The 27,182-nt window shown below is 39.5% G+C and overlaps 1 protein-coding gene across 2 annotated transcripts in view; it reads right to left on the reverse strand.

Annotated features, from left to right (window-relative positions):
- Dcbld2 (discoidin, CUB and LCCL domain containing 2) overlaps nucleotides 1-27,182 on the reverse strand; it is a 61,519-nt gene that overhangs the window by 10,921 nt on the left and 23,416 nt on the right. For both annotated transcript variants that reach the window (XM_085685652.2, XM_048422655.3), the window contains exons 3-12: nucleotides 23,485-23,622; nucleotides 12,402-12,453; nucleotides 10,455-10,527; nucleotides 10,022-10,155; nucleotides 7,681-7,721; nucleotides 6,551-6,766; nucleotides 5,713-5,837; nucleotides 2,328-2,478; nucleotides 1,287-1,373; nucleotides 1,012-1,137 (exon numbers count right to left, since the gene is read on the reverse strand). In XM_085685652.2, coding sequence (XP_085541778.2) covers nucleotides 1,012-1,137; nucleotides 1,287-1,373; nucleotides 2,328-2,478; nucleotides 5,713-5,837; nucleotides 6,551-6,766; nucleotides 7,681-7,721; nucleotides 10,022-10,155; nucleotides 10,455-10,527; nucleotides 12,402-12,453; nucleotides 23,485-23,622 — 1,143 coding nt within the window. The remainder of the gene's footprint in view (nucleotides 1-1,011; nucleotides 1,138-1,286; nucleotides 1,374-2,327; nucleotides 2,479-5,712; nucleotides 5,838-6,550; nucleotides 6,767-7,680; nucleotides 7,722-10,021; nucleotides 10,156-10,454; nucleotides 10,528-12,401; nucleotides 12,454-23,484; nucleotides 23,623-27,182) is intronic.

Here is a 27,182-nt window from a genome sequence, read left to right on the forward strand (position 1 = left end):
CCAGAACCACAGCCTGGTGCCAAGCATGCTTTCTCTCTCTCTCTCTCTCTCTCTCTCTCTCTCTCTCTCTCTCTCTCAGATGTTCTGTGTCCCCACCCCAGAGGGATGAGGTGGGGTGTTTCTCAGTCTTTGAGGACTTCTCCTCCTCTCCTCCACAGCTGCTCACCCTGCTTGCTAACTTTCTCTTTTCCTCTCCTCCAGCTCCCTGACTCTGCAGCTGTGGAGATTTACAGCTCGCTGCCCTGCTGCTTCCTTCTCATGCGGCATAAAAACCACCCTAGAGCCTTGCACCTTTATTAAGGAGACAGGAACTAGAGGGTCCCTAGTGACACTTTCTTCTCTACACTTTGCTGAAAATGAGCACTTTTCACCTGTTAGCACTGGGACACTGGCACATCAATTTCTGAATTTAATGGACATTTTTTTCTCCTCAACGAGTAGAAAGAATCATAGTGGTTTGTACATTTGACATCACCATAATACAATTTATAAGTAATTCTAATGCTTGAATGAATAATCAGGAACAAAACCCCAAAATGACAAATGTATAGAATGCTTTTATTTTTTAGATGAGAATGCTACTTGAAAAATTTTTAAAAAGTATTTGTTTCTACCCAAAAGTTCTGTGTTTTTTTTTTCTTCTTGCCTCTATCAACTCTCCCATTTGTAATTTAACACATAATATGGGTAAAAAAGCATGTTTGCTGCTGTGGCTTAATAATTTCTAGAAGTAATAAGTTTCTGAGCTTGAGAACCATGTGTTTAGTTGATGGGGGTCGTAAGGGGAAGCCTACAGAACAGCCCAGCACAACAGCTAAGAACCGGGCTTACACGTACCAGAGAACAGACCTAGAAACATGAGAGCTTTTCCCTAAAGAGAGAAGTTCATACTTATTTTTTTTTTTTTCCCTTGGAGGAGCTGCAAAACTACAGGAAAAGTCAGTAAGCTGGAAATCCTGAGTTGAAGACAAGAAACCCATGAGGTAACCGTACCGTGCCTGGTCTGCCTACCTTTGGTTACATTGGGAGTTACGGTGGTATTTTTTATGTCAGGAGTGGCAGTTGTCTGTGCTGTCTGTGCAGGAAGGTCATTCCTACTTCGAGGTTGAAGTGCTTGAGTAAATTTAGGGGCACGACCTTGAAAAAAGTTTGGAGAAATCTTTATTTTTTTTTTATCATTAGCAACTTGATTAAGGTAAGTTAATTTTTATGTTTTAGATATATTTATAGGACATTATGTCATAAATCCAGGGCATATCAAACTCACATATTAAAAGCAGGCATACCTTTAACTAGTTTGGGATGAGCTGTTGTGTTCCTGAGGTTATTGCTGTTCCGGGGTGGAGGAGGCTGAGTAAGCTTTGGAAGACGGCCTTAAAAATTGTTCAGAAATGTTTATACATATTACTTTAAAAAATAATAGTTTAAAAAGACTAACGTTAAATGGTCAGGTCATCAATTCCTAAATCAATTCTGCAGAGCAATTTTAAATCTCAGAATCCAGAAAATGTAGAATGTAGAAAAGCTAAGACTTTCTAACTTTTAAATATTCATTAATAAACAATCTTAGGAGAATACTGGAGGGCAGAATGCTGTTGGACTCCACAGCAATAATTCAATATGTGCCATCTTTAGTGCACTTAATAAGTATGTTTAGGTAGCCAACTACGTCAGGCACAATGGTAGTTTTGTAGAATATAAGAGCAAATAACAGCAAGGTGACAGTGGTACACGCCTTTAATCCCAGCACTTGGGAGGCAGAGACAGGCAGATCTCTGAGTTCAAGGCTAGCCTGGTCTACAAGGTGAGTTCCAGGACAGCTAAGGTTGTTACACAGAGAAACTTTGCCTTGAGAAAAAAAAACAAACAAACAAACAAATGAATATATAACATTAAAATGTTATAAAATATTGAGTGAATTATTACAGTTTTTAATTACTTAAAAATCAAAGTTACTTATGCTAAGGCTACTGATCAAATCTCCAGCATACATATCTCATCACACAAAGCTGAAGACGAGTCTTTAAGACTAGAGTCGGAATACGATGCTACCATTTCATTTGTAGTTTTAAACTGATGTGCGACTTTTTTTTTTTAAATCAGGAAAACAAATGAGCAATTCCTACTAGAGAAAGGACACTGACAGGTTTCAAATACAAAGAACAGTATCAAGCTGAAGTGACAGAGAGGGCCATTACTGGTCATGATGTCTGTGAACATGAACAGAAAGCCACAGTGTCCCATGTGTGCAGTTACTAAGTCCGGTGCAGGGGGAAATGCAGAAGGGGAAGCAGTGGAGACCACTGCTGTGCGTGCTGACTCTTTACCTTTGAGAGTAAACTGACATCCGAGGAGTTCCACTTTCAGGGCAATTTTCTGTTGCCACTGGACAGGGTTCACTCTAATGAAACGTGCAATAATTGGTGGCAAAAAGTTATTACGAACATCCTTGTCATAATCTTTGTTTCCTTGAAATATCTTTAAAAAATAACAAAAATTGGTATTTTACATCAAAAGAGACCAGAACTGGACTGCTCCACTTAAGCATGTTCAACAACATCTGTAAAGTATGACAACAGAACAGACTGCTCAGAAAATGACTTAATTACAAACTGGAGAAACAGTTATTCAGAAGCTGCACATTTTCCATTGGAGTTAATATGAGGGAAAATTGAATCACTATCAGCCCCAGTCCCTGTGGAATTAATAATTATTTAAACATATTTATTCTACTTTGAATGTGAAAAGGAGCTGACCATACAAGGGCCTGGTCACCCTGTTCACTCCATGTGCACCATTTCTCCCTAGGCTGGACCTGAATGCACACTGGCAAATGTAAACAAGCCTATACCTCCACCTGCTGGACCTACTATATTATGGCATGCCCCACATCACAACCCAGTTTTCAGTACTTGTTGCTCATATGAAGTAACAATAACTGAAAAAGTGTTCCCATCTATATGGTGACTGTAACTAAACAGCTAAAAATGTATTACATAAGCCATCTTTAAGCAAAAACATGATTTAAAGTGACATCTCATTCCTTTTCTAGCAAAAGTATTTTATACTCCCTATAAATAAGAGTCGACTCTTATTTATAAAGAATTTTCATGTACTTGCCATAAATGGTTTCCAAGGCAGGGCACAGAAAGCGTGACTCATAGATAACAGTGGCCAGCAGCAGGGAGCGGACATGACTGAGTCCTCTGCCTTAACCACAGGACTGCACTAGCTAAGCAGGGCCTTGGTTTCCCCTCGTGCCAAATCAATGAGGTCCATTCTATTATAACCTAAGGTGAGAACATGCACATACTGGACAAGCCAGCCCAAGTATGACAATGATATCTTCTGAGTCCATCCACAGGTAACTAAATTATATACTTTTAAAGATATATTAAGATCTGTAATATTCTATAGGGTTTGCTCTGAGCATCCAATAACCTCAACTTCTGTAAACTTCTATGATTTCCTCAGATACTGTTCGGAAATAGAACAAAGGCAGAAATTGCAGTTTTGTTATTAGGGAACAGGAATTAACTGAAGCATCATTTTGGGACAAGAGTAGGCTGGGCTATATGAGACCCTGTCTCAAAAGCAATAGTTGATCTACCAACATTTACTGAGAATCTGGTGCACAGGGAGGTTTGTAAGATGCCCGTAGGAAAAATAAAAACAGAAATAAAACCCTACTCACGGAGTATGTCATATGGGGCATTATCTCACACACACAAGCACACACAAAGATGGTGTGCTATAATGGAAGCAATAGATTATGAAAGTTTAGGAGATATATTGATCGTGTTTTCTGGAAATAAAAGCAAATGTAGGCTCTGTATGTATGCAGACTTAAAAGATGTGTGAAAACAAATGCATCAGTTACCCAAGAAGAGAGCAGAAGGACAGATTTAAGTGAGGGAAAGGGTGCCGCTTGATGCAAATCAATGTAAGACGTCCTCTGCTGTCTGTAACTGAGTGACAGGAGCTGGACCTCAGCCATACACAACTGAGAAAATGGGAATGTGCATGACGGACTCAAGACACTAGACAACAGGAAGCAGAGGGTAAGTAAGAACCACAGAGAAGGAAAACAGACAAGGCAAGCCCTGTTCATTGGTGCCGACTGGTGAATTTCCAGGTTACAGGGCAAGAGTATTCCATATGGAACTGGCTGCTCTGCTGGTGGCACAGACAGAGTGAGAGGCCTTGAGGCTAGCAGATATCTGGAATTCCTGGGGTAGAGTTTAGTAGAGCAGGAAGTGGAAATGAACAGAGTAATGACAGCAGGGGAGGATGAGCTAGACAAAGGTTAGTAGGCTCTGCAAAGGGATTTCCCCTAAGCCCTCAGACATTCGCAAAGACACAGCTTAGAGTCAGAAAAAGAACCCCAGGACCAGGAAACAATCTTAAAATGACACAGGCCTCAAAATACTCTACATCTCTAGTACACACAATGGAGAAGTCTCATAATGCATGTGATGTTGTCTCAATGGTGTCTGGCAAATTAGAACCCAAAGATGTTCATTGCCTAGCAATTCTTAAAGTCAAGACCTGAATAGAAAAAAAAAATGTTTTCTGACAGCTTAATTGTATCCCAGAATAAAGCTCAAACGCATACAAAGAATTATGATAATAAAAGCACCCAGCAGCAGTCAATGGCACAATGGCTAACACTGTGATATGTAGGACAGAGTTACTGGGTAAGCACACCAAAAGAGTTACATGCTCAATGTTCCATGAACCTATGAAGAAAGACATGAGAGAAGAATTTAAAACTCAAGGTGAAAATAAAGAAGGGAAAATACAGTACTGGAGCTAAAAATGCATTAGATAGGGCTAAAAGATTAGATACTGCAGAGGAAAGACAATAGGAAGACAAAAAAGTAGGAAATCTCCAAGCTAAGTCATGGAGAGGTGAAAAGATTTTTAATGAAAGAAAAGAAAAAGACCAGAGCACCAGGGCCACTGTGAGGTTGCCTCCAGGGATTGTGAAATATGCATGGTGAGAAGAACTGAAGGGAAACACTGCATGTCTCACTGAGAGAAAATGCCATCTTCACCTTCCTGGGGGATAGAGATTCTTCCTCTTAAAGATTCTGTCAAGAATCACAGGCCAGAAACCAGGGAGTGGGACAAACAGCCAGGGGAAACTTCTACCTCCTCTTCTACTTTCTCACTTGCTTGATCAGTTCCAGTATCTCCACAATCTTTTGCTAAGACAGAAATGTCTAAGTATCACAGAAATTAAGGAAATTCTGCACGTAGGAAAATCTGATTTGTACTGACACAAACACTGGCGAGGTAACCTCACAATGATCTTTCGATCTTTGGTGTTCTTTAGTTTTTGGCTCTAACTCCCTCCCTTCTTGTCTGTAGTTGAAATCTGAGAAGGAAGTCAAGACTCCATCATTTTATGGACTTTAGAAAGACAAGAAATTGAATGTAACTGTTTAGAAGTTCTTACTCTAGTAGTCAAAATACTTAGATAAAAATTCAGTAACAAAAATCAGTACTTATACAATCACAAAGCAGAATCAGTACTTATACAATCACAAAGACCTAGAATCACCAACAGTTTTCTAAGCCTATTTATAAGGTGAAGACAGTAACAAACAGTACCTAGAATACCCAGAAGAGAGCAGTGTAAGACAAGCTATGAACGTAGTTAAGCATGAACTAGCGAGCTTCTGTAACTTCAGCCAAGGCCCACTTTACCTTGTCCTGCTCCACACCAGGTTCTCTGTATACCGTCCATTTCTGCCCATCGTCACTGTACAGAACTCTATAGGCAGACACATAGTAATTGTGTTCTACCATGGAAGATCCAGTGGTTACAATACCTGGGAAAAAAGAGTTGCTTTCATTAGTGCACAGGCAGAGACTCCCAAAGTCAGCTATAAACACCTGCGATGCACCCTGGAAGCATTCCTGTCGGTGGCTTATTTCCATCTCAGTGGGCAGTTTTCATTGTAACAGCTACTAAGCCCTGGCTTTGCTCCTTTGGAGACAGGAAGAATTACGGGCATGTGTGAGGGAAGAACTACTGCGCCTTTGCCGCTTGAATTCGTACCGTTAGAAGATACATTTCCACTACTAATAATGATTTTCTGGGAAAGAACATTAAGCACGATGACGGGTATATTCAGTACTAGGGCAAAATGAATCCTTTAGCCTAAGTCTCTAATGCAATCTCAATCATCCTGATGGCCACTGAGTCGGCCTAAGTTAAATCTGTACTCAGCACATGTGGAATCTCAGTTTCTTCTAGCACTTTAGATGCACTCTCCTTAGCTATCAATTCCTTAATAATAGTAAGAAGTCTCAAAACTCACTTAACTGAAACTCTACCTTAAATGGATCATATTAAAATAGAACTACTAAAAATTAAATGCAAATTCTGCTTTTGGCAAAATTTATGAAAGCATCCCCAGCAACTTTAATACCATGGAGAAAACTGAAGCGCAAGCTTTATAATTTTCAGTGACCTGATTTCTGAAAGTTTCAGCTCTCATGCGGCTCGTGGTAGTGGTGCTGCAGAGAGCACGTCTCTCACCTGTGATCTTCCTCTCCTTATTCAGGTCGATTTGCAGCCACTGATGCTCATCCGTGGCAAATGCAGCCCACGGAGGCCCAGGTTTTCTCAGCCTGGCCTTCTCCGGTTTCCAGCTGTGCTCCTGCCCCATGTGGTCAGTCCACTCCAGCACAGATGATGCAGTTATCTGGGGGTCGGCAATCACCCCAGATTCCATCCCCAGAGTCCCATAACAACCTGAAGTAGAGAGGAAAATCCATTTGGTTTCTAGGGGTAAATTTGAGATCTCTATAGCAGTGCTTCTAGAGACTTGTGACTGAACAACCAGGCAGCTGCTTCCTGGGCCTTGGCCTCTGTGTCCCACCAGAAACCTACAAACCTACACCTGCCCCTATATGCCTATAGGGAATCAGTTCTGAACAGCCCATGTTCCCTGGCAGTTACTAAAATCTGCAAATGCTCAAGTCTTTTATATAAAATGTGAGAGTATGGGCACATAGTGTGCTATCTGTCAACTTTAAGTCACCTCTGGGCTACATACAATGCGAAAGAAAATATAAATTGGATGTATATAATTGTAACACTATATTGCTTAGGGAAAACAACATGGGGAAAATTTCTGTGCATGTACCTAGCACAGAAACAGGATTTCCACTAAATCTTTCCAATCTGTAGGTGTGAAAGCTATGGATTTGAGGGTCGACTAGATGTGTTTACAAGCATTAGCTGTTAAGTCAGCAGAGATAAACTATCCTGCCTCTGAGGTGCCCAGCAGGCGAAAAAGGCAACTTCTTCCTGGACCTCTCATAGGTTTTGTTCATGTGGCATATCTTGTTGTAAAGCCTTTTCCATCTGACTTCAAACTTTCAGACAAGTGGAATGAATGAATTCTTTCTTCAGACAACTTCTTTGTTTGTTTGTTTGTTTTTTGAGAAAGGGTTTCTCTGTGTAGCTACAGAGTGAACTCACAGAGATCCGCCTGCCTCTGCCCAGCTAGCCTAACCTTTATATAATTCAGTCCTTATTTTACTTATGTTCTTCTTGAAGGCGAATGAGAATAAACACCTCAGCAGCTACTGGGTGCCTGATGGTGCTCAAAACAACATTAGCTATTATACAAAGATGATGGCCCAAGTCCATGGCAGGCTTACCACTTGTCTTAAATGTAAACAGACTCGGAGATAAATAGCCCCTGAAAGAGAGAAAGGGTCTCATGTGATACTCAGTTAACATGTAGCATCCCTGTATTAATCACAGTGAAATGCTAATTTCTCCTGTTGTTTAAAGGGATAAGAAGAATCCGTGACTACAAATCAAACAACATGCATTTTAAAGTTTCTTTTTCCCTGAGGAAGACAACCTGTAAAATTACCATGAACAACTTTTTCTATAAGTCCAGCTAGCATCTAGGTTCACAGGTGACCATATAAATATGCCGTGTAACCTTTAACTCTTATTTTATTCCTTTCTCATGAAATAAATACATAAAACTTTTACTCTCTTTAATTTTGTGAAAGAACATGAAAAGGGGGTATTTCAGAGAATGAGGTGAGACTCAAGCGTCCTAGTAAGCACACAAGAATTGGCTACTAGGAAAGAGACTGCATTTTCCTTAGAGAAAATCAGCATGTCTGAGGTGAGTGTGGCATCACATCTGGACTTCAAAGGGATGGGCAGGATGGTGAGCTGATGAGGACAGAAGGGTCAGACAAGAAAAAACTTGCCTGTTACAAAACAAAAGAACACTTAAGACTCCACGAGACCTGTAGGATGTTTAGTTACACTCTTCCCTTAACACAATGCTCAAATGGTCACAAGAGGACCATTTATTATTATTATTATTATTATTTTGAGCTGGGTTTCTCCCATTAGCCTATGCTGGCCTTCAATTCACTAAATAGCTCAACTTGACTGTAAACTCTGGATTTTCTTGCTTCCCCTGCCTAAGCCTATGAACTGCAAGCATGCGACACCACACCCATCTTATGTTCCATCAGAAACCTACAAACATGCAGTTGTCCCTTGGCGCCTGAGGAGACCAGTTCCAGGACATCCTATACTCCCTGGCAGATATCAAAATCTGCAAATGTTCAAATATCTTATACGAAATGGCACAATAATGGTACATAACCTACTATCTGTCAACTTGAAGTCATCCCTGAGTTACTTACAAGGCCAAAGAAAATATAACTTTTTTACATATGAAAGGGAAACGACACGTGCCTCCAAACTCTAAGGGTAGAATACAGGAAAGAATGAAAGGATGTACATAAAATCATGTAACAGAAAACCAAAGGGAGAGAGCGAGCTACTTTTGCCTAGCAACAGGCTGAGAATGTTTTCTATGCAATTAAAAGGCTGAGGATAAAATAAACAAGCATTAGTGGAGGAGACAAGTTTTGTTTGCTTTTGGAGACAGGGTTTCATTTTGTAGTCCAAGTTGGCATCAAACTCACAGCCCTCTGCCTCTAGCAATATGGGCTCGTGCCTGCATGCCTGGCTACTAGGTGGCCTTTCAAAGACAAGTTTGCTGTTACTCTGTCATGTCCTGTGTATGGACCACGCTCTTTCCTTCTGAAAGGAACCTGTCTGCAGAACTAAGCACAGAGAAAAAGCCAGATTTTAGAAGCAGACTGCTAATAATGAATTTTTATTTAATGTTTCAATTGATTCTGATTGTCTTGTCTTTGTTTTACAAAATACCTGAATACTGTAGAGACCAAGAGAATCCATATTTACTACTCTTTTGAGATGAGTACTTTTACAATACTCCCGCTTTATGTCAAAATCTATTTCTAGTAACTATTTCAGTTAGCCATGGTCCACTCTGGACTGCACAAACTATAAGAACTATGGTTTCATCTTCTGAATCTATTTATTTGTTTGTTTGTTTTTGTTTTTTGGGACAGGGTTTCTCTGTAGCTTTGGAGCCTGTCCTAGAACTAGCTCTTGTAGAACAGTCTGGCCTTGAACTCACAGAGATCCACCTGCCTCTACCTCCCTAGTACTAGGATTAAAGGTGTGCACCACCATCCGGCATCTTCTGAATTTTATCTTCAAAGAATGTATGACCTTGTCCACAAACTCCTAGACTTGGTTTCGAAGCTGAGAAAAGCAGCAGCACTCACACACCTTTGTACAGTAGAACAAGGTAAACAGTGCAGAGCCACGGGGAGGACACCTCCACCCTGCGGGATGGCACTAGAGGCTCTGTGTGCAGGGGCTACAGGTTTCCAGCTTCTGTGAGCTGTCACCCACGCTGGGGTGAGCTTCGGTGATGTAGTTCTTTTGACTAATTTTTGTTCCTGTAAGGAACCTGTCACCCTATTCCTGTAAGAACCCCCCCCCCCAAAAAATCTCACTGGTTCACCACACTGGACTATGGTACTGTCATTGGTTGTCTCTCTGGTGGACATCTGCTTATGTCTCCCCAGGAATAGGGTCATACAACTCCACCCCCAAGCATGCTTACTGCAAAGAATGTGCACTTACACCACGGAAGTGACGTTGTTGGCCAAAGAGCTTTCATAGTATGGGGTGCCTTTGCTAATCACAACACTGATCTGGCCACCCAGGACGTTTGACACTACTCCCGCATGGATTCCAGCCATGCACAGTGGTGAAGACTTGAAAAACAAACAAACAGAAAAAAAAAACAAAACAAAAAATTTAAATGAACTTTTCTTCTTATTATTCATTAAGAAGATACATGTACTTTTTCAAGGATTTAGCTGCTATGGCAGATTCTCAGAAACAGGTTATTGAAACAAATACACTTTTAGTAGAAGAGTTAGGTTTTACTATAAAGGCATCATTTCTAACACAGGAAAAGACAGAGACATATAATATATATATCATCTTGGGAGCATTTCTGAGTTAAAATAACAGTGTACACAGCAGTGAAGGAAGTCTGTATTTAACTTACATCTCTGTATCCATGAGGAATCGTTCCAGATATTTCAGTAAAAGGGAGCAGACAGCCAGCTGGGCAGTATTTACTGAGAAGGAAAACAAGTAAAAGATTACAGAATGCTTACTTCCTGCGGGAAACACCCCAAAGAGAAATCCTATACACTTCATACATGCTGATTCCGTGCAGTGCAGAACACATGCTCAGCATGACACGGAGCCATTCCTTGCTAAAAAGCCTGCTCACACTTTCTTTGACCCAACACAGTGAATTTACTGATAAAAATGTTCTCGCAGCCTACAACTTTACTTTGTCACAAGCAGTAGATCTCTTTCTACTCTAAGACCTATTCACCATGCCCCACAGGGTTATATGAATGTCCACTATGTTGCCCGATGAGGTCTGTGACTTATAAATGCTAACCAAATAAAACATGGTCCTGCCATCTGAATCCATACTCAAATGGCAGAAGAAAAGATTCATTGAGCACTTACACAGATGTTTGGGATGAGGAGGGGATCTGTAAACAACTGAGAGAACTATTATCTAATAAAATACATACATCCAGCAATTTTGCTATGTCTGAGGAAGCAACCCGAGGGTCTCAGGTAATCCACACAAGCATCTCATGTAGGAGGTACTTTTATTGCTATTATTTCCATTTTACAGACAAGGAAAGTAAAGAACTGTGCACCTAAGTCACAAAGCTAGGTTCCTCTTACACAGGGCTTGACATTGCTTATTTGAGCTAGCAGATGTCACTGAAGTAAGTCACTGATGCTAGGAAGAGCGTGGCTCTGAGACAGGATGCTCTGCTGTGGTCCTGAAAGGTGCTGTGAGTACAAGGAGAGGAGCAGGATCCAGATCCTGTAGAAACCTTGTGGGCTATGAAGTAGGGGATGCATCTTCAAATCAAAACAGGAAGCCAGTAAAGGACTGTGACAGCTTACATGTGCAACTCAAGGAGTAACGTTTTAGGAAGGTTACTCTGGCTTCTAGCAAGGCAAGAGATTATAGGGACTCATGAGTGATAGCTAGGGGACACAGAAAGACAGCATGTAGTTCAGGAGGGAGATGAGAGCTCAGATGTGGGGGTGACAACAGAGCTGGAAGCTAGAGGGAACCCAGCTGACCCTTCCACCATGTCATCCAGGACACAGTGAACAACACTGAGGCAGCAGGTTTTCCACAGATATATCAGTCTTTTATGTGCATACATGTTTACGTGTTTGTGTGCATGTGTATGAGTATATCTATCTAGCCCTAGCCTATCTGAAGAACAGTTGATGGCGGCTGAGAGAGGGAGAGTTACTCATCTTTGGGGATCTCGCTACTGGTATGCTGCTCACGTCCCAGTGGATGGCCACTTACCCATGAGCATACATGCAAGTTCAATGACAATTAAAGAAGATATGAAGCTGGGAGGGAGATGGGATGGAGGACACTCAGCGAGTTCGAGGGTAGTAGTGGTGGATGGGTATTACCAATATATATTGTATAAATGTATGATATCTTCAAAGGATAAAAATAGCAAAATAAAACAGAGAATGAACAGCTTTTCTATTTTTAGGAGCAGTACTGTCAGATTTAAGACTGCTCAAACTTCAGAACATCCAACAAGTTACCTAGAACCATGGCACCTGAATGCAGAGGAGGGGGGATCTTGTGTTCTAAGCCAGTTGGGACCACACAGTGAGACCCTCTCTCATACACTTCTACATAGAAAGAAAAAATAAAATAAAAGTTGTATTCCTGTTTTGGAGATCTAACAACTACAGTTACAGTAAAATTTAAACAGGGCAACTGGACAACTTTAAATAAGCATGGTTTGGTTGCAGTCTTAATCAATGGTTAGCTATGTATCACACTTTATACATTAACCTGCACTCTAAAGGAATGAGAATGAAGAGGTATGCTGGAACACACATGAACACACACACATGCATACGTGCAAGCTCATACCTGAACTCAGGTTCCATAATTTTAGATATGTTATCCAAACAAGTGATTAAATCTAGAAAAAAAACATTAAAAAACTATTTATTAAGACTTATTAATTTTATCAAAATGCTATAATGCCATAAAATAGTATAAAACTGTATTCATCTAAATTTAAAAATATTACTACCTATAACTTCACAAATTTTGTTAAACAGTTTTTCTCATTTGATGCATCCACTTCTGGAGCTATTTTCCTTAATACTGCTGTTTAATATATCACCTCCTCAAGTCATAGATCATATGTAGTACATAAAGAAGTAGAATTTATATACTCCTTAGTGGTTCTATAAAATATGGCCCTCACAACACAGAGAAAAATATTTATTGGTTATTATGACTAAAAGTGACCGTATTCCGTTTATAAACAGAAAAAAAACAAAACTAATGAAAAAACTAAGTAAATTCTAGAGCTCTAATTTTTATTCAAAGTCTCCTCTGCCGGTCCACAGATGGGACCAGCAGTATCCACATCGTCGGACTCCACAGATAATGAGCCTTTTGTTGTAATCAATGCCCCATGCAATCACTAAGCACATTGAAGAAGACCCAGTGCACTGAAGAAAATTTATATTTATTTTAACAATTAACTGGAACAAAAGCTAACATATCTTTAATTTAAAAACTCAGTCATAGGCACATAGCTTTTATTTAAAAAACAAAAAAAAAAAAACCATCGAGCGTCTTCCCTTCCTTGTCTTAGGATAGACTAGAAAGTCTGGATTGCAGCATGTTTCAGGGTTGGCCTTGCTTCACTTTCAACCTTCCTCCTGCATTAAGGTTTCTCACCACCCTGGCTCTCTTCTGCATCCCTTGGCACACTGTCTGCATTCAGAACACAAAATTCATCTGCATCCCTGGATTCATACTCTCCTGCATCCCTGGGCACACACTCCCCTACATCTCCGGGCACACAGTCCCCTGCGTCCCTGAGCACACACTATCCTGCAGCCCTGGGCACGCACTATCCTGCATCCCTGGGCACGCACTATCCTGCATCCCTGGGTACACACTAACCTACATTCCTGGGCATACTCATCTACATCCCTGAACAAATTCTCCTGCATCTTTGGGCACATACTCTCTTGCATGCCTGGGAACACACTCTCCTGCATGCCTGGGCACAAACTTTTCTGCATCCCTGGGCACAGACTCGGCTGCATCCCTTGGCACACCTTCTCCTGAATCCTGGGCTCATACTCCTTTGCATCCTTGGGCATAACTATCTGTACAGCCTTTCAATTGCTCGAAAACCTAGCTGACTACTTGCTAACATCTCAACTTGACTGTCAAGTCCTCAAAGGAGCATCCTAGTCTTTCACATATGAAATCCCTTTATCCACACAAGGGACTTCCATTTTGCTTGTTTTAACCAACACATAATTATAGATCCAAGCATAACTTGCATTATGAAAAGGCTAATTTGCTAATAAAATCATAGTTACAAGCAACATTATTTTCTAACACCTCGTCCTTGAACAAAGAGTAGAGCTGTGTAGAGCTCACTCTTCTGGAGTTACAGAAATTAGGAATTACAGTGTGGGCTGCATAGGAGACTTTCAATGAACATTTATCACTGATTTCCTGGAAAAACAAAAGTTTCTGTTTGTTACCATGCTTGGCTACATTCAGCAACTTACCAGACCCAAGGGTAAAAACCTGGAAGGAGTCAAGAAGGAAATAACAGATAGTATTATGAGCATTTTCTGTTGGTTGTTTTCCCCAATTTGACCCAAATGTAGACATATCTGGGAAGAGGGATCTTAACTGAGAAAATGCCTCCATAGGGTTGGCACAGAGGCAAATCTGTGTGGGTACTGTCTAGATTAACAGTGAATGGCACTGTCCCTGCACAGGTAGTCCCTGGGTCTGGAGGCAAGTAGGATGAGCAAGCAACAATTAACAAGCCAGTAATCAGTGTTCCTCCATGGCCCCCTCTTGAGTTCCTGCCTTGAGTTCCTGCCCTGACTTCCCTGGATGATAGACTACAAGACATAAGACTAAATAAACCCTTTCCTCCCCAAGTTGATTGTGGTCATGGCATTTTATCACAGCCCTAATACCCTAACTGAGATGCCTTTTTAAAATTTATCTATTTATTTTACATCCCAACTGCAGTTTGCCCTCCCCTTGTATTAAGGCTGGGCAAGGCAATCCCTTATGAGGACCTCAAGAGCCAGGTAAAGCCTTATGGATGACTTTCTACAACACTGTCACTACATACTTAAAAAACCCAAAGTGTGTTAAGCCGATAGAAAAGTAGTATTTTGAGAATAATTTGTAGAGATCAATAAGTATGTATCACGGCAATTTCAATGATTTAATCTATGTTTCCAGAGTTCTCCATGGGGGTTCACTATGACTTAGTTAATTCACTAGGACGGGCAAGTCAACAGAATTTGCCTATCAACCTTTGTACAGCATCAGTGAGAATCAATTAAGAAACTCAGCTTCTAAAATTAACAGCCTGCCATCAACAGTACCTGTGTGTTCCAATGTAGCATTCTAGCTGCAAGGTGACTACCAGCTGCCTCTCCTACACTCAGACCAGATGTGCAGTGAGCCCATTTAGGGTTTAAGCTGCACAACAGGCCATGCTAATATGCAAATAATTACCTGGATCTTAAATTCCAAAGAACTCCTGAGGAGGAAAATAAAAGCCCAAAGTGGACAACTCTGAGAGCCAAGAAGAATGAAGGCAGGAAAGGAAAACCATGAGTACAAACTGACATTTACAATTCCATGAAGGCAAATAAAAAACACCAACTTAAGAATTTAAGACATTATGTGCCTTTCCTAAAAGCTTTTCCCAAGGAAATCGCCTTCTAGAAAACTGTTATTATAAAGCTTTCAACGAATAAGAACAAATCCTGGACAAGGTGAATGTGGTTAGAATGAAGCTTCGGAAAGCAGAGTGTAGGGAGTTACTGCGAGGAAGGGGCTGGGATTACAGTCACAAGAGTCCAGAGTTAACCCTTCGCATTCACAGTCAAATGAATTTCACCTGTGGTGTCTGGATAACATAACACAGCAGTATGCTGGTAGGATAGTCTTGTGAGTAACGTGACATCTATGTACGTGATCCCGTCACTGAAGAACTAGTTACCTCCCTCACAAACACAAATAGTAACTCAAAGTGACCAAAATTTAAGAACAAAACTGCAGACTTTTCAAAAATATAGGAATAAATCTTGACTTTAGATTAAGGATTGATTTCTTAAATATGATGAAAAGCACAGCAATCAAACTCAGATAAACAGAAATGATAATTAGAAAAGTCTATGCTTCAAAGGTTAGTGTCAAGGAGAAAGCTGGCTATGGGTGTTGAATGAGAATGGGTGTTCCCCATAGTCTTTGGCATTTGAACACTTGGTCCCCAGGTGATGACACTGTCTGGTGAAGATTTAAGTGGTGCAGCTTCAGTGGAGGAAGTATTTCACTGTGGATGGATTTGAGATAAAAAGTCTCAGCTACTTCCAGTTTCATCCCTCTGTTTCATACTTGAAGTTCAAGATGTGAGCTCTCAGCTTTCTTCTCCTGCTACCAAGCTGTCTCCATCATTAAGGGCTCTAACGGAACTACATGCTCAAATAAATTCTTTCTCTATACGCTGTATCAGTCATGGTGCAACTTATAGAGTTTTTATCACAGTAACATAAAAGTAATTAATGTAATGGCATACAAAATTATTCTGACAAGGCATATATCTGCTAAGTATCTAGAATCAATATCAAAAAGTATTAAGATGAAATATTAAAAAGGCAAATGTATATCTAGCCAATGGAATATACTTTGGCTATAAAACCAAAGCAGTACTGATCACAACACAGAAGAACTTCGTAAATATGTACCCAAAGCTACCAATCACAAACATCCTATACTATATTATCCTTGAAGTGTCCAGAATGAGTCCACCTAGAATAAGAAGTGGATCGGTGATGACAAAGAGTGGAGGGAGTTAAAGCAGTAAGTGGAGACTGACTGAGATTAATTGTGGGCTATTCCTCAGGGTGATGAAAAATGCTCTCAAACGGTGGCAAGGACTATAGTGTTCTGAAAACTCTGAATCACTACTCTGTGCAGGAGTACCATACTGTATGGGAATTAAATCTTGATAAATTTGTTATAAAAATTAAAAATCATAAGAAGAAATAACCACTGACTTTAATATATACCACACAGACATGTCTGAATAAAATAAAGCCCAGCAAAGAACCACGGTGGGTAATTCATTCCATTGCTCCTCATCAAACATCAGATATAAAAACATGACCAGGTAGTCTAGGCATTAGTGACTTTATCTATCTGTGAGAAGACAGATAGATATAAATGTCTGTATATATAAAGTACACCTACCTCCAAGTGGGAAAGAGTAAGAGAAAACATTAGTACAAAATGTATGTATAGTAAGGCAGATGGTGATAACACTTCAGTTAAATAAAGGTACAAGTTAGGAATAGTTTAAGACTTGAACTTTTAAGAGTTAAGTCCAGTATGGACCTCACTGCAAAGGTGACATGTGATCAAAACTCGAAGTGGCTCGGGATATGTGGCTCTGAAACTAGGTATGAAAGTAAAAAGGGCCCTATGTGGGTGCTTGGTCAGCACTTACAAAGTCACGGTGAAAAGAAGTCAGGCACATAACAGGCAGCTGAATCCTACAGGGCCCTGGAGGCAAGGATGTTCAGCAGATGAAGATGGGAATTTCATTTTATTAAAATCACACTGACTTAGGGTTGGAGAGATGCCTCAGTGGCTAAGAGCACTGGCTGTCTATTCCAAGGACTCAGGTTCAGTTCCCAGCACCCACACAGCAGCTCACAACTGCCCGTAACTCCAGTTCTAGGGATCCAACACCCTCATACAGATACACAAGCAGGCAAACACCAATGCACAGAAAATAAATAAATAAATAGATAGATAAAAATTTAAAAATCCCATTAACCACTATACAGAGAGTTCTTTCAAAGAGTAGTATCAGTAACCATTATATAAACAGTTTACATTCTATTAGTTGTGACACGTAATATCTTATACAACTGTAATCATTTCTTTCTATAGAAAGGACCTTAAATGTAACAAAAGATCAAGTAAAGCTCCTAGGTGACCATTAATTATTTATTTACCAAGAAAAGAAAACAGGAAAAAGACAAGAAAACAGGAAAAAGACAACAGATATATACTTACAAACTCAACTCTTTCAAATCCTCTAGAATGCCTTAAAAGGGCCAACTTCTCCAGCCTGAGGAAGTGCCCTGGTATAGGCACAGCAACACTGTTTCAGTAACCTTACTTCCCCATAGGGTATGAGATATGGCTGATCTCTTTGATAGATATTTAAAGGTGGAGATTAAATATTGGAGATCTCTTAGAGAAATTACAACGATACCTGTGGAAGCAGACTTCATAGGAGGAGACTGGGTACATTTCTGTGATGAGAAGTAAGGTTTCTTATCAATGACGTACAAGACAGCTAAGTTGCCTAAGCAATTAACCATAGTTAAAGAGGCTGCAAACCACATAAGGTTAACTGCATCAAATGAAATTCCCTCTACACCTAACTTCCTATACATGTAAGACATGTCAAAAGCTAGCACGCTTCTTTTGTGACCTACACAGTATCTAGGACACTAAACAATGCAATAATATTTAGCAACAGTATATCTAGAAGTGACTGTTAGCTTAACTCAGCACAATCCTATTGGTCCTTTTTCACAGACTTCCTAAGGTATCAAAATCCCCAACTACACAAGAAAATACCAGAAGCAGAATGGTACACTTCAGATTGTTTATGTGTCTACTTGGCACAAACGTCATTCTATAGGCTGAACTGCCTCTTCTGCAACCATTTTAACAGATAAATTCTGTTTTAGATTCTCTCTCTGCAACACTGATGAAACAAAAATATGCTTGCTGTCTAAATTAACATCAAAATATAGTTGCTTTTCAGTACGCCATTTATATAACACACATACGACTGTGTGTTCACTATTCACTGGCTTGTGAATAAGGGCTCATCTGGAGATCGGAATCAACGGAAACGTCACCAAGAGTCAGTCAATAGATTCAGAGTTTATTTTATTTATTATTTTTGTTTTGGTTTGGTTTTTCAAGACAGGGTTTCTCTGTAGCTTTGAAGCCTGTCCTGGAACTAGCTCTTGTGGACCAGGCTGGCCTTGAACACATAGAGATCCGCCTGCCTCTGCCTCCTAGTGCTGAGATTAAAGGTGTGCGCCACCACCGCATGGCAGATTCAAAGTTTTAAAATGTGTGTCAGATACAAAAACAGTAAAAACTAAAAACACAGAGAGGAAATTACAAATAGAAATGGGGCTAAGAGCCAAATCTGACACAAGACAGATTCTGTGTCGTCACTGCTGTCAAGGCAGCAAATGATCTGAAAAACTCACACCCTACATTCAAAACCAAAAACATTTCACGAAGAAGAAAAATTAATCAGCAACAGAAACTCAAACTCTATCAGAAAAAAAAAAACCTATCTATTCTGCCCTGTGTGTCACAGGTTTACATATTATAATGGAAAATGAAAGAAATGGAAACACTCACAAAAATAGTAGTTAAAGACAGTAAATCAGGAAAATTTTATTACATTGTGTTGATTCTAAAAATACTTCAACATACTGCAGCAGTGACCCTCAGATGGGTGTTTTCAGGCCCAGCTGTTCAAAAGTTTTAGGTATACTGTCAGCAAATTCTAGGGTGGAGGCAGCAAATGAACATGTGTTTGTGACTTCACACTAAAAAGAAAATGCATATCCCCATGGGATCATTCTGTGTCTCAAGAAATTTACTGTTTACTAATTTCCTCCAGAAAAATAAAGGCAAATTTAGGCTGTCCATTCCAAAATTCTGGGTTGGTAAGACCTTTAGTATTTCCTTTAAATAATGCGGCATTTTTTTTAAAGTTTTGATTTGATATTTTCTAAAATGTGCCTAAATATTTTCTAAAATTGGAGAATTACCATTTTTCAATTCTGGTTGTATATAGCCACCCATACACAGCCATGGAACACACAAATGAATGCTGCCTTGAAGGATTTGAAGGTTTCAATGTGTATATAAGTTCACTGCTATATAGCAAAAATGTCTAAAATCCCCTGATGAGAATCCTTCTAGAAACTGGCCAGGGTTGAATAGATTCAAAAACAGAAATTTAGATCACACATCTGCAAAATTCATTTTATTTTTTAAGTCCAATTAAATGCTGGTTTTAATTAAATTTATGTGTACAAGTGTTTTTCCTGCATGTATCTATGTAAATCCCACGCATGCCTCTTGCCCTGGGGTCTCAAAAGAGTGTTGAATCACCTGGAACTGGTATTAGAAACATGTATGAGCCACTGTGGAGGTTGGGAATCAACCTGGAGTTCTCTGAAATAATAAGTGTTCTTAACTGCTGAGCCATCTCTTCAGCACTAAATGGTGTTTTCAAATTGAAATTTATTTATGAAAATAGCATTTATTATCAAGCTTGACTGAAAGATCTGAGTTACTGAGTCACGAACTCTGAGAGGCTGGTTTTGACCTCAGGAGTTTTCATTAGTGCTTGATCATATGCTTGCTCATGCCTCAAGGGCTCACAAGCTTTCAGAAAGTCCAGCTGGAATTAGATGTGATTATGCCAATTTACAGTAGCAATGCCCTGATGCCTGGCTGGTTTAAATGATCACAGGTATTTGAATACTTGGTCCCCAATTGGAGATGCTGTTTTAAGAACTCTGAACTTGGGGGAGGAATGTCACTGAAGGCAGACTCTGGGAGTTTAAAGACTTGTGCCATTTTGACTGTGCTCTCTCTGCTTCATGCCTGCAGCAACTTGGAACTTTTAGCTAAAACAAATGCCTTTCTCCTTCAGGAAGGTGGAAGCTCTCAGCTTCCAGTTCCAGCTGCCCTACCTCTGCTCTGTCACCACGCACTTCGTCCCTGTCCTTCTGGAAACCTAAATCCAAATAAAGCCTTTCTTTTGCAAGATGTTTTGGCCATGGTATTTTATCACAGAGAAGTAACTCATACGTCTCTCTCAGACTTTGCAGTGCCCCCACCCTAAGCATTTCTGTTTGCTTGCCACCAAAGGCAGAAAACAGGAACCTGTTTTTTCACAGTAGATATGATTCTTCTTTTGATGTCAAAGAATATATATATATATATATATATATATATATATATATAAATAAAGGATGGTAACTACCACTCACCAATAATTAAAAGTAACAGGGAAGGGGATAACATCCTGAGATGTTTTAAAAACAAGAAACAAACGTAAAAGAAAAGGTCCCAGCATGACCTGGGCATGGATAATTCTGGATGCCATTCAAGAGAACTTCACCTTGAGTAAAGCCTCTCATTATAATTTAAATCACAAGGAAAATGAATCCTAATTCTTTGAAGAGTGTATCTGCAGACGAGTCTAAGTGCAAGGTCTTTACAAACAGACATTACTCTAGTATTTGTATCACACGGCCTCCGAATTTAACCATCTGGTCTCCTCTAACAGCCTCTTCCCTGGCCGTCCTACAATATCTTATTTCTCTTCTATCTGCTTCTCAGAGAGCAACAAAGAGAAACTAACACAAACACAATACAAACCTAGTCAGGTCATTCTACCAATCTAGAGCAGAAAATGGCAAGAAACAGAACTTTGCATGGGCTCTGATATAAAATATATCTTATACAAAACCATGACTCCATATAATATATATATATATATTGTGTGTGTGTGTGTGTGTGTGTGTGTGTGTAGTTTAACATACAACATAACACTAGCAAATCTTTGTGGGAAAGTATAAGAAAGGAAGAAATAGCTGCTCAAACAACCCTGTTCACACATCTTAATCCCTTTTACTCTGAATTTCAACTAGACTCCTAAGTGAGGGACATGTAGCACTGATCCTTCCAGGTATTTCAGGAATTCATAGTGGCAGTTAAATTTCCTGGATGGAAACAGAAATCTCAACCAAAGTCAAACAGCCTCTGAACAAATGAGTTACTAGGAAAAAAAAAAAATGTGACTGAGAGGCCACCCAAGAAGCAATAAGAAACTCGACCAGTGTTTCCTAGAATGTGTCTTAGCCAACTAACTTCAGTCAAATTAAACAAATGCCTGACAAATTGGACAGGGCATGCCAAAAACCCATGACACTGGAAGTCAGTTGGGAAATGGCGTTTCTCAAGACTGTCACTTTGGGATGTGTTAGTTTCAAGAAGTTGCTAAAGTCTATCTCTCATTTGTGCTGACTCTGTGTGAGATCGCTGAGAACATCCGAGACTCTTATCTGACACCAGGGTCAATTCTTTAATAAACTTTACTGTAAGGACATCAAGTTTCCAAGGGAGAAACAACAATCCATGATTTGAACACTTAACGTAAAACACCTTTTATAATAAACAGCAGACATTTATTTTCCAGGAACCCTGAACTTGATCAGTAGAAGGAGAAAACTGGGAAAAAAGGAATCAAAATGAGAATTTAAACCCAAAAAACTCAGGCAAGTGAGAAGTACAACCAACTGCCACTTTTCAACCTTCTCACCTGTCAACCTGAGACGCCCACAGCAGGTGGTGAAAGCAAGAGAGTTCTTACGTCTGTGTTCTTTACATCACCGACTAGATAGTGGGGAAATGGAAATATGTATTCATAATGTGGGATGGGGTGATACTGTGTCTCTGTGCCTTGTCTATAGACACCCCCACAGACAGAACACATGGCGGTGAGCTGACATGACAGAGATTATCCTAGTAGGCACATACAGAAGCAGGCTTGCCTGCTGATTTATTTATTTGCTTGTTTATCTATTTATTTTTTAATTTTGGTTTTTGAAAGAGGGCCAGCTGGCCTCAAAATCTGTGGTCCTCCTCCTGTCCTGCTTCAGTTTCCAGAGTGCTAGATTACATTGTGAGTTCCCACACCCAACCGGAAACCAGTATCAATTGAGATCTACCTAGTGCCCTTCCCATGATAGAACTCCATCTTTATTTTCCTACTCTGTCAAAACATCCATTCATTTAACTTTACACTTCTAATTCTTTTTCCCACATTATTTCATATAAATGAGCTAAACCTTTCTCATTGTCTCTGAGTTTGTTAGCTTTCCATCTTGCCCATAGTTTACAATCTATGAGAAAGTAGATTCCCTTCCAAGTAGACACAACTCTTTCCTTCATGTAAAGGTTCTAAATGACACTCTTAGGGAAATAGTATTCATCTCAAAGTCACCCTAGCTTAAGAGGGAAAGCTGGCAGCACCCTCAGTAGTTCCAGAGCTCATCAGTCTCATACCTAGGAGGGTCTTGACAGTTTTTCATCCAAATGGCCTGAAGCAAAAGCTAATATTTACATTTAAACAGCCAACTTAGAATATTTACTGTTGAACATAAGAACAATCATTTATTTTCTAATGCAAAGGCCTGTTTTCATAACCCTTCTAATAACACCACTTCTGAGAAGTCCTTTTCACAGTACCTCAAATAACAGAGATGAGATACAAAGCCACAGTAGTAAAAGCACCTGACAGATCTCTACAGGTAATGCATTTTATGTAAGAGATTCAACTAAATTTTGAATTTTATTCCATTTAATAACCCCTTTAAATCCTAAACATTAACAATAAGAAAAACTTTATTATGTTTCATCTCAGCACTCTTGGGAATCTCTTGGTAATATGAGAGCCAAGTCTTTGTAAACAACAATTGACCTTTGGTATAGAATTGTGAAATTATAACTTGTAGATAATAAACCTTTAGGTTGATACCTTTTACCTCAACGTTTCACAGATTTCTTTTAAAATTTTGATAGTTTGTGTTCTGATATCACAAAAGTGAAAAATTAGTGTTTTTTTTCTACCAAGGAAATGAAAGTACGTAGACAGAAATTAATCCAGACACTTTTCAGAATGTAGACCCTGACCCTTCTGTTTTTTTTGGGCATTATTAGTTGTTCAGTTTTCCTGTTCTACTCCAATGTCAGGTAACAGGTATTTGCTGTAAAGAAATGACAAAATGTGAGAGCTACAGTATAAGGCGAAAATTACCTTGTTTATCTATAACTGAGTATGAAGCAAAAAATCCTCGTCCAGAAGCATGGATTCCACTCATGAACAGCACTGTGACTTCACTGCCTTGGGACTCAATTGACTGATTCATTTGTAAACCCAGACCACAGTATTTGCCTAGGAATGAAAACACAGCATGTATTTGGTGTGACTCTCATAAAGTTAGTATTTGTAATGTATACAACAATAACAAACCATGTACTAGAGTAATGAAAAAAATTAGTAAAACTTAGGTTAGAAAACTATATTATTCTGGAGGAAAAACTAAATGCCAAGTAATAATTATTTAAATGATTCAAAAGAAAAAATATTACAGATTTCCACTGAACTTAGAGATTCAATTTCTATAAACACACGTATATGCTCTTTAAACAATAATGGAATAGTTTTAGAAACAGGCATTCCAGACAGCGTGATAACCGCAAATAAGTGATTAGCTAGCAGAGTGTTTACAAGGCTCCTTCAGGACCTCTTAGATTCCGCACCTCAGCACATTCCTCAAATTTCCTCAAGCAGGACTCACTCAGTTTTCTCTCTGTGGATTATCAGATCCTTTCTGCCTCAATTATGATCTGGACACTCAGTAGCCTAAATTTCCACCCATAGTCTTGGCCTTGAAGTCAGATGTATATATTCAATGTATAGCACACATGTAACACTGTGCATATCCTTAGTAAAATCTACGTAAACGATGAAAGAAAAGGGAGAGAAAGCATGGAAGCAAAATAGGCACCAATAGGCAATAAAATAGATTTCCTTATGTGGCTGGTAACGGTACCAGCAAATCTGGAATACAGAGTTCCAAAAACTGTTTCAAGCTGTGGCAACAACACCATTTGAACAAGAACAATGTGGACTTAATGTGATATCATTCATTCTTAGAGAAATGAAATTAAAACTATATGGATGTATCACTACATACTCTGATGAATGGCTGCAGTCAATAATATAGACTACACATTAAGTATCAGAAAGCATGTGGGAAAGTCAGAACTTCATATATGAAAGGCAGAAATATGAAACAGACAAACTTGAGACAGCTTGGTAATTTATAAGAGTTATCTATGCAGGAGGAAAGAAGCCATGCCCACAGAAAGACTACAAATGGTCACTCACTACTCATTCAGCTTCAAATGAAAACCATTTAATTTTATCAACTAATACCTAATGAGGTATACAGACACAAGGAGGAGCACAATGTTAATACATGAGAACAAGCTATTTGCAACATGGACGAATCTCAAAGCTAGTATGCTAAATAAGAGAAGCCATTGTATGACGCTTCTAGAAAAAGCAAACAAAATGACAAAATTAGAAGAGCAAAGCAGATTGGTAGCTGCCTGGAACCAGGAATAATGAGAAATGCACTTCAACTGGGCACACGGGGAACTGGACGTTAGTGATGTCTGTGCAGCTGCACCTTTGTGCGCAAACTCGTCAAAGGAGACAACTTAGAGACAGGCTAATTTGGTGATATTTAAAGCATAGCTAACAGGGTTCATAAGAGAAACACAATCTTTTATTGAGTGGAATTATCAGATATAAATGAATTAACCATTTTTGTGCAAAGAAAAAACAGATCATAGAATCAGATACTGTTTAGAGACAAGAGATCATTAGAGAACTATCCTAAAGCCCTCCTTCAACAACTGAAAACTGAAAAATCATGTAGATAACTTGATCACTTAAACTGACAATACAAGGTACTGGTAAAGTCAGTCCAGAACCTTTTGTTTTTGTTATGGAACGACTATAATTTGCATCCTCCCCAAATTCTTACGCTGAGAACCTTAGTCCTACTGTGACTGTATTTGAAGTAGACCTTTGTAAGAAAGAGGCTGCTGGAGTAGAGGTCTCATGACAAAATCATACCTGGAGAAGAGAACCATGTGAGGGAACAGGAGAAGACCACAACCGAAACCAGAAAGTGGCCTTGCCACACAGCAATCTGTTGGCTCTGGACCTCAGACTTAGGGCTTCTAGAAAGCTGAGAAATGACCATCTATAGTTCAGCCTAAACCACACTTGTTACACTAACATCTCTTTGCTTATACCCTAAGAGCAAGGTTCGTGAAGCAGACACTGCCTCCCCTCCCCTGGTGTATGTAAACAGCTGCTGCGCTCCCTCTGCACTAGGTCATCCTTCTGGGCTCGCACTTCTTTCCTAAGCTCCGGTGTATGTAGACAGCTCCACTAAAGTAATCTTTCCGTCTCTCTCTCGCGCCCCATCTCTCTTCCTCCCACACATCACTCCTTCACCAAGAAGGGAGCTGACGGTGCTTAGAAGCAGGATGGTGAGGGTCAAGTGTCCAGTGTCCCCTTCCTCCCACATCGACAGCCTGTGATTGTGCCCATCAGCATCCCATCACCAGCTTCACCCTTGACCAAACTGGCAAATGTTCTGGCTCGTCTTAGGTACGCACTGTCTGAGTGTATATCAATGCTACCCTTGCATGCCTTACCTGTGCAAACCTACACATGGGGAGAACTGCACCCAGGAAGTGATAATTGATTTAAAAGGACCGTTTTTATCATTATATGGAACGTTTAGAAAAAAATTTCAAAAAGCAAACAGTGGTTCCACCCAAGGGCTATGTCTGTGAAACAGTAAGTCACACTCCAGTTTCCACAGGCCTGTCCCTGCACAATGTCTTCTGTACCATTCACATCATGACAGTGCTGTTGTCTTCCCAGTGATCTTCCCAGTGAAAGGGAGTAAAGTAAAATTTAAAAAGCCATGTAAAGATGAAACATACACAGAGTCTGGAGTCTGTATGTTATTGTGCTGTCTTTGGATTTTCTGATTGCTAATTTTCTTTATTGCTAATAAAGAAATGACAACTGCTAAGACATACTGAATTATAAGAACTGCTAGAGTAAACCAACCCATATATTTAAAAAATACCTTGATTTCAAAATTTAAATCAAAAGGTGTGTTTCTTTGTGGGAAAAGGTTATGCTTTTATTTCCAAAGGAAATGAGAGGCTATGAATTCATTCCAGTTTAAAGAAAATCAAGTTTGGTTAGGCGAAAAACCCCTGAAACCCTGGCTACAGACATTTAAAAAAAAGAAAGAAAGAAAGAAACTTAGAAGAACTACAAGAAACATAACCTTTTTACCTGCTTTAACATAAAACAAAAAAACTCATCTTTAACTGACTTGTGCACACCACATAGTCCCTACTTATAATGTATGTTAATTTTTAAAAATTATGTATTTCTTTACAGAAGCCTATCAGTTTCAAGAGGTCCCATTTTATTAATTGTTTCTCTCAGTGTCTGTATTACTGGGGTTATACTTAGGAAGTGGTTTCTTGTGTCAATGTGTTCAAGTGTATTTCCTGCTTTCTCTTCTATTAGGTTCAGTGTGGTTGGCTTTATGTTGAGTTCTTTGGTCCATTAGGACACGGTCAACAAGACAAAACAGCAGCCTACAGAATGGGAAAAGATCTTCACCAACCCCACATTAGACAGAGGACTGATCTTCAAAATATAGAAAGAACTCAAGAAATTGGTCATCAAAAAAACAAATAATCCAGTAAAAAAAAAAATGCGGTACAGAGCTAAACAGAGAACTCCCAATAGTGGAATCTAAAATGGCAGAAAGACACTTAAAAAAATGTTCAACATTCTTAGCCATCAGAGAAGTGCAAATCAAAACAACTTTGAGATTCCAT

The sequence above is a fragment of the Myodes glareolus genome, chromosome 2 (genome assembly GCF_982192425.1).
Source record: "Myodes glareolus chromosome 2, mMyoGla1.1, whole genome shotgun sequence".
NCBI lineage: Eukaryota > Metazoa > Chordata > Mammalia > Rodentia > Cricetidae > Myodes > Myodes glareolus.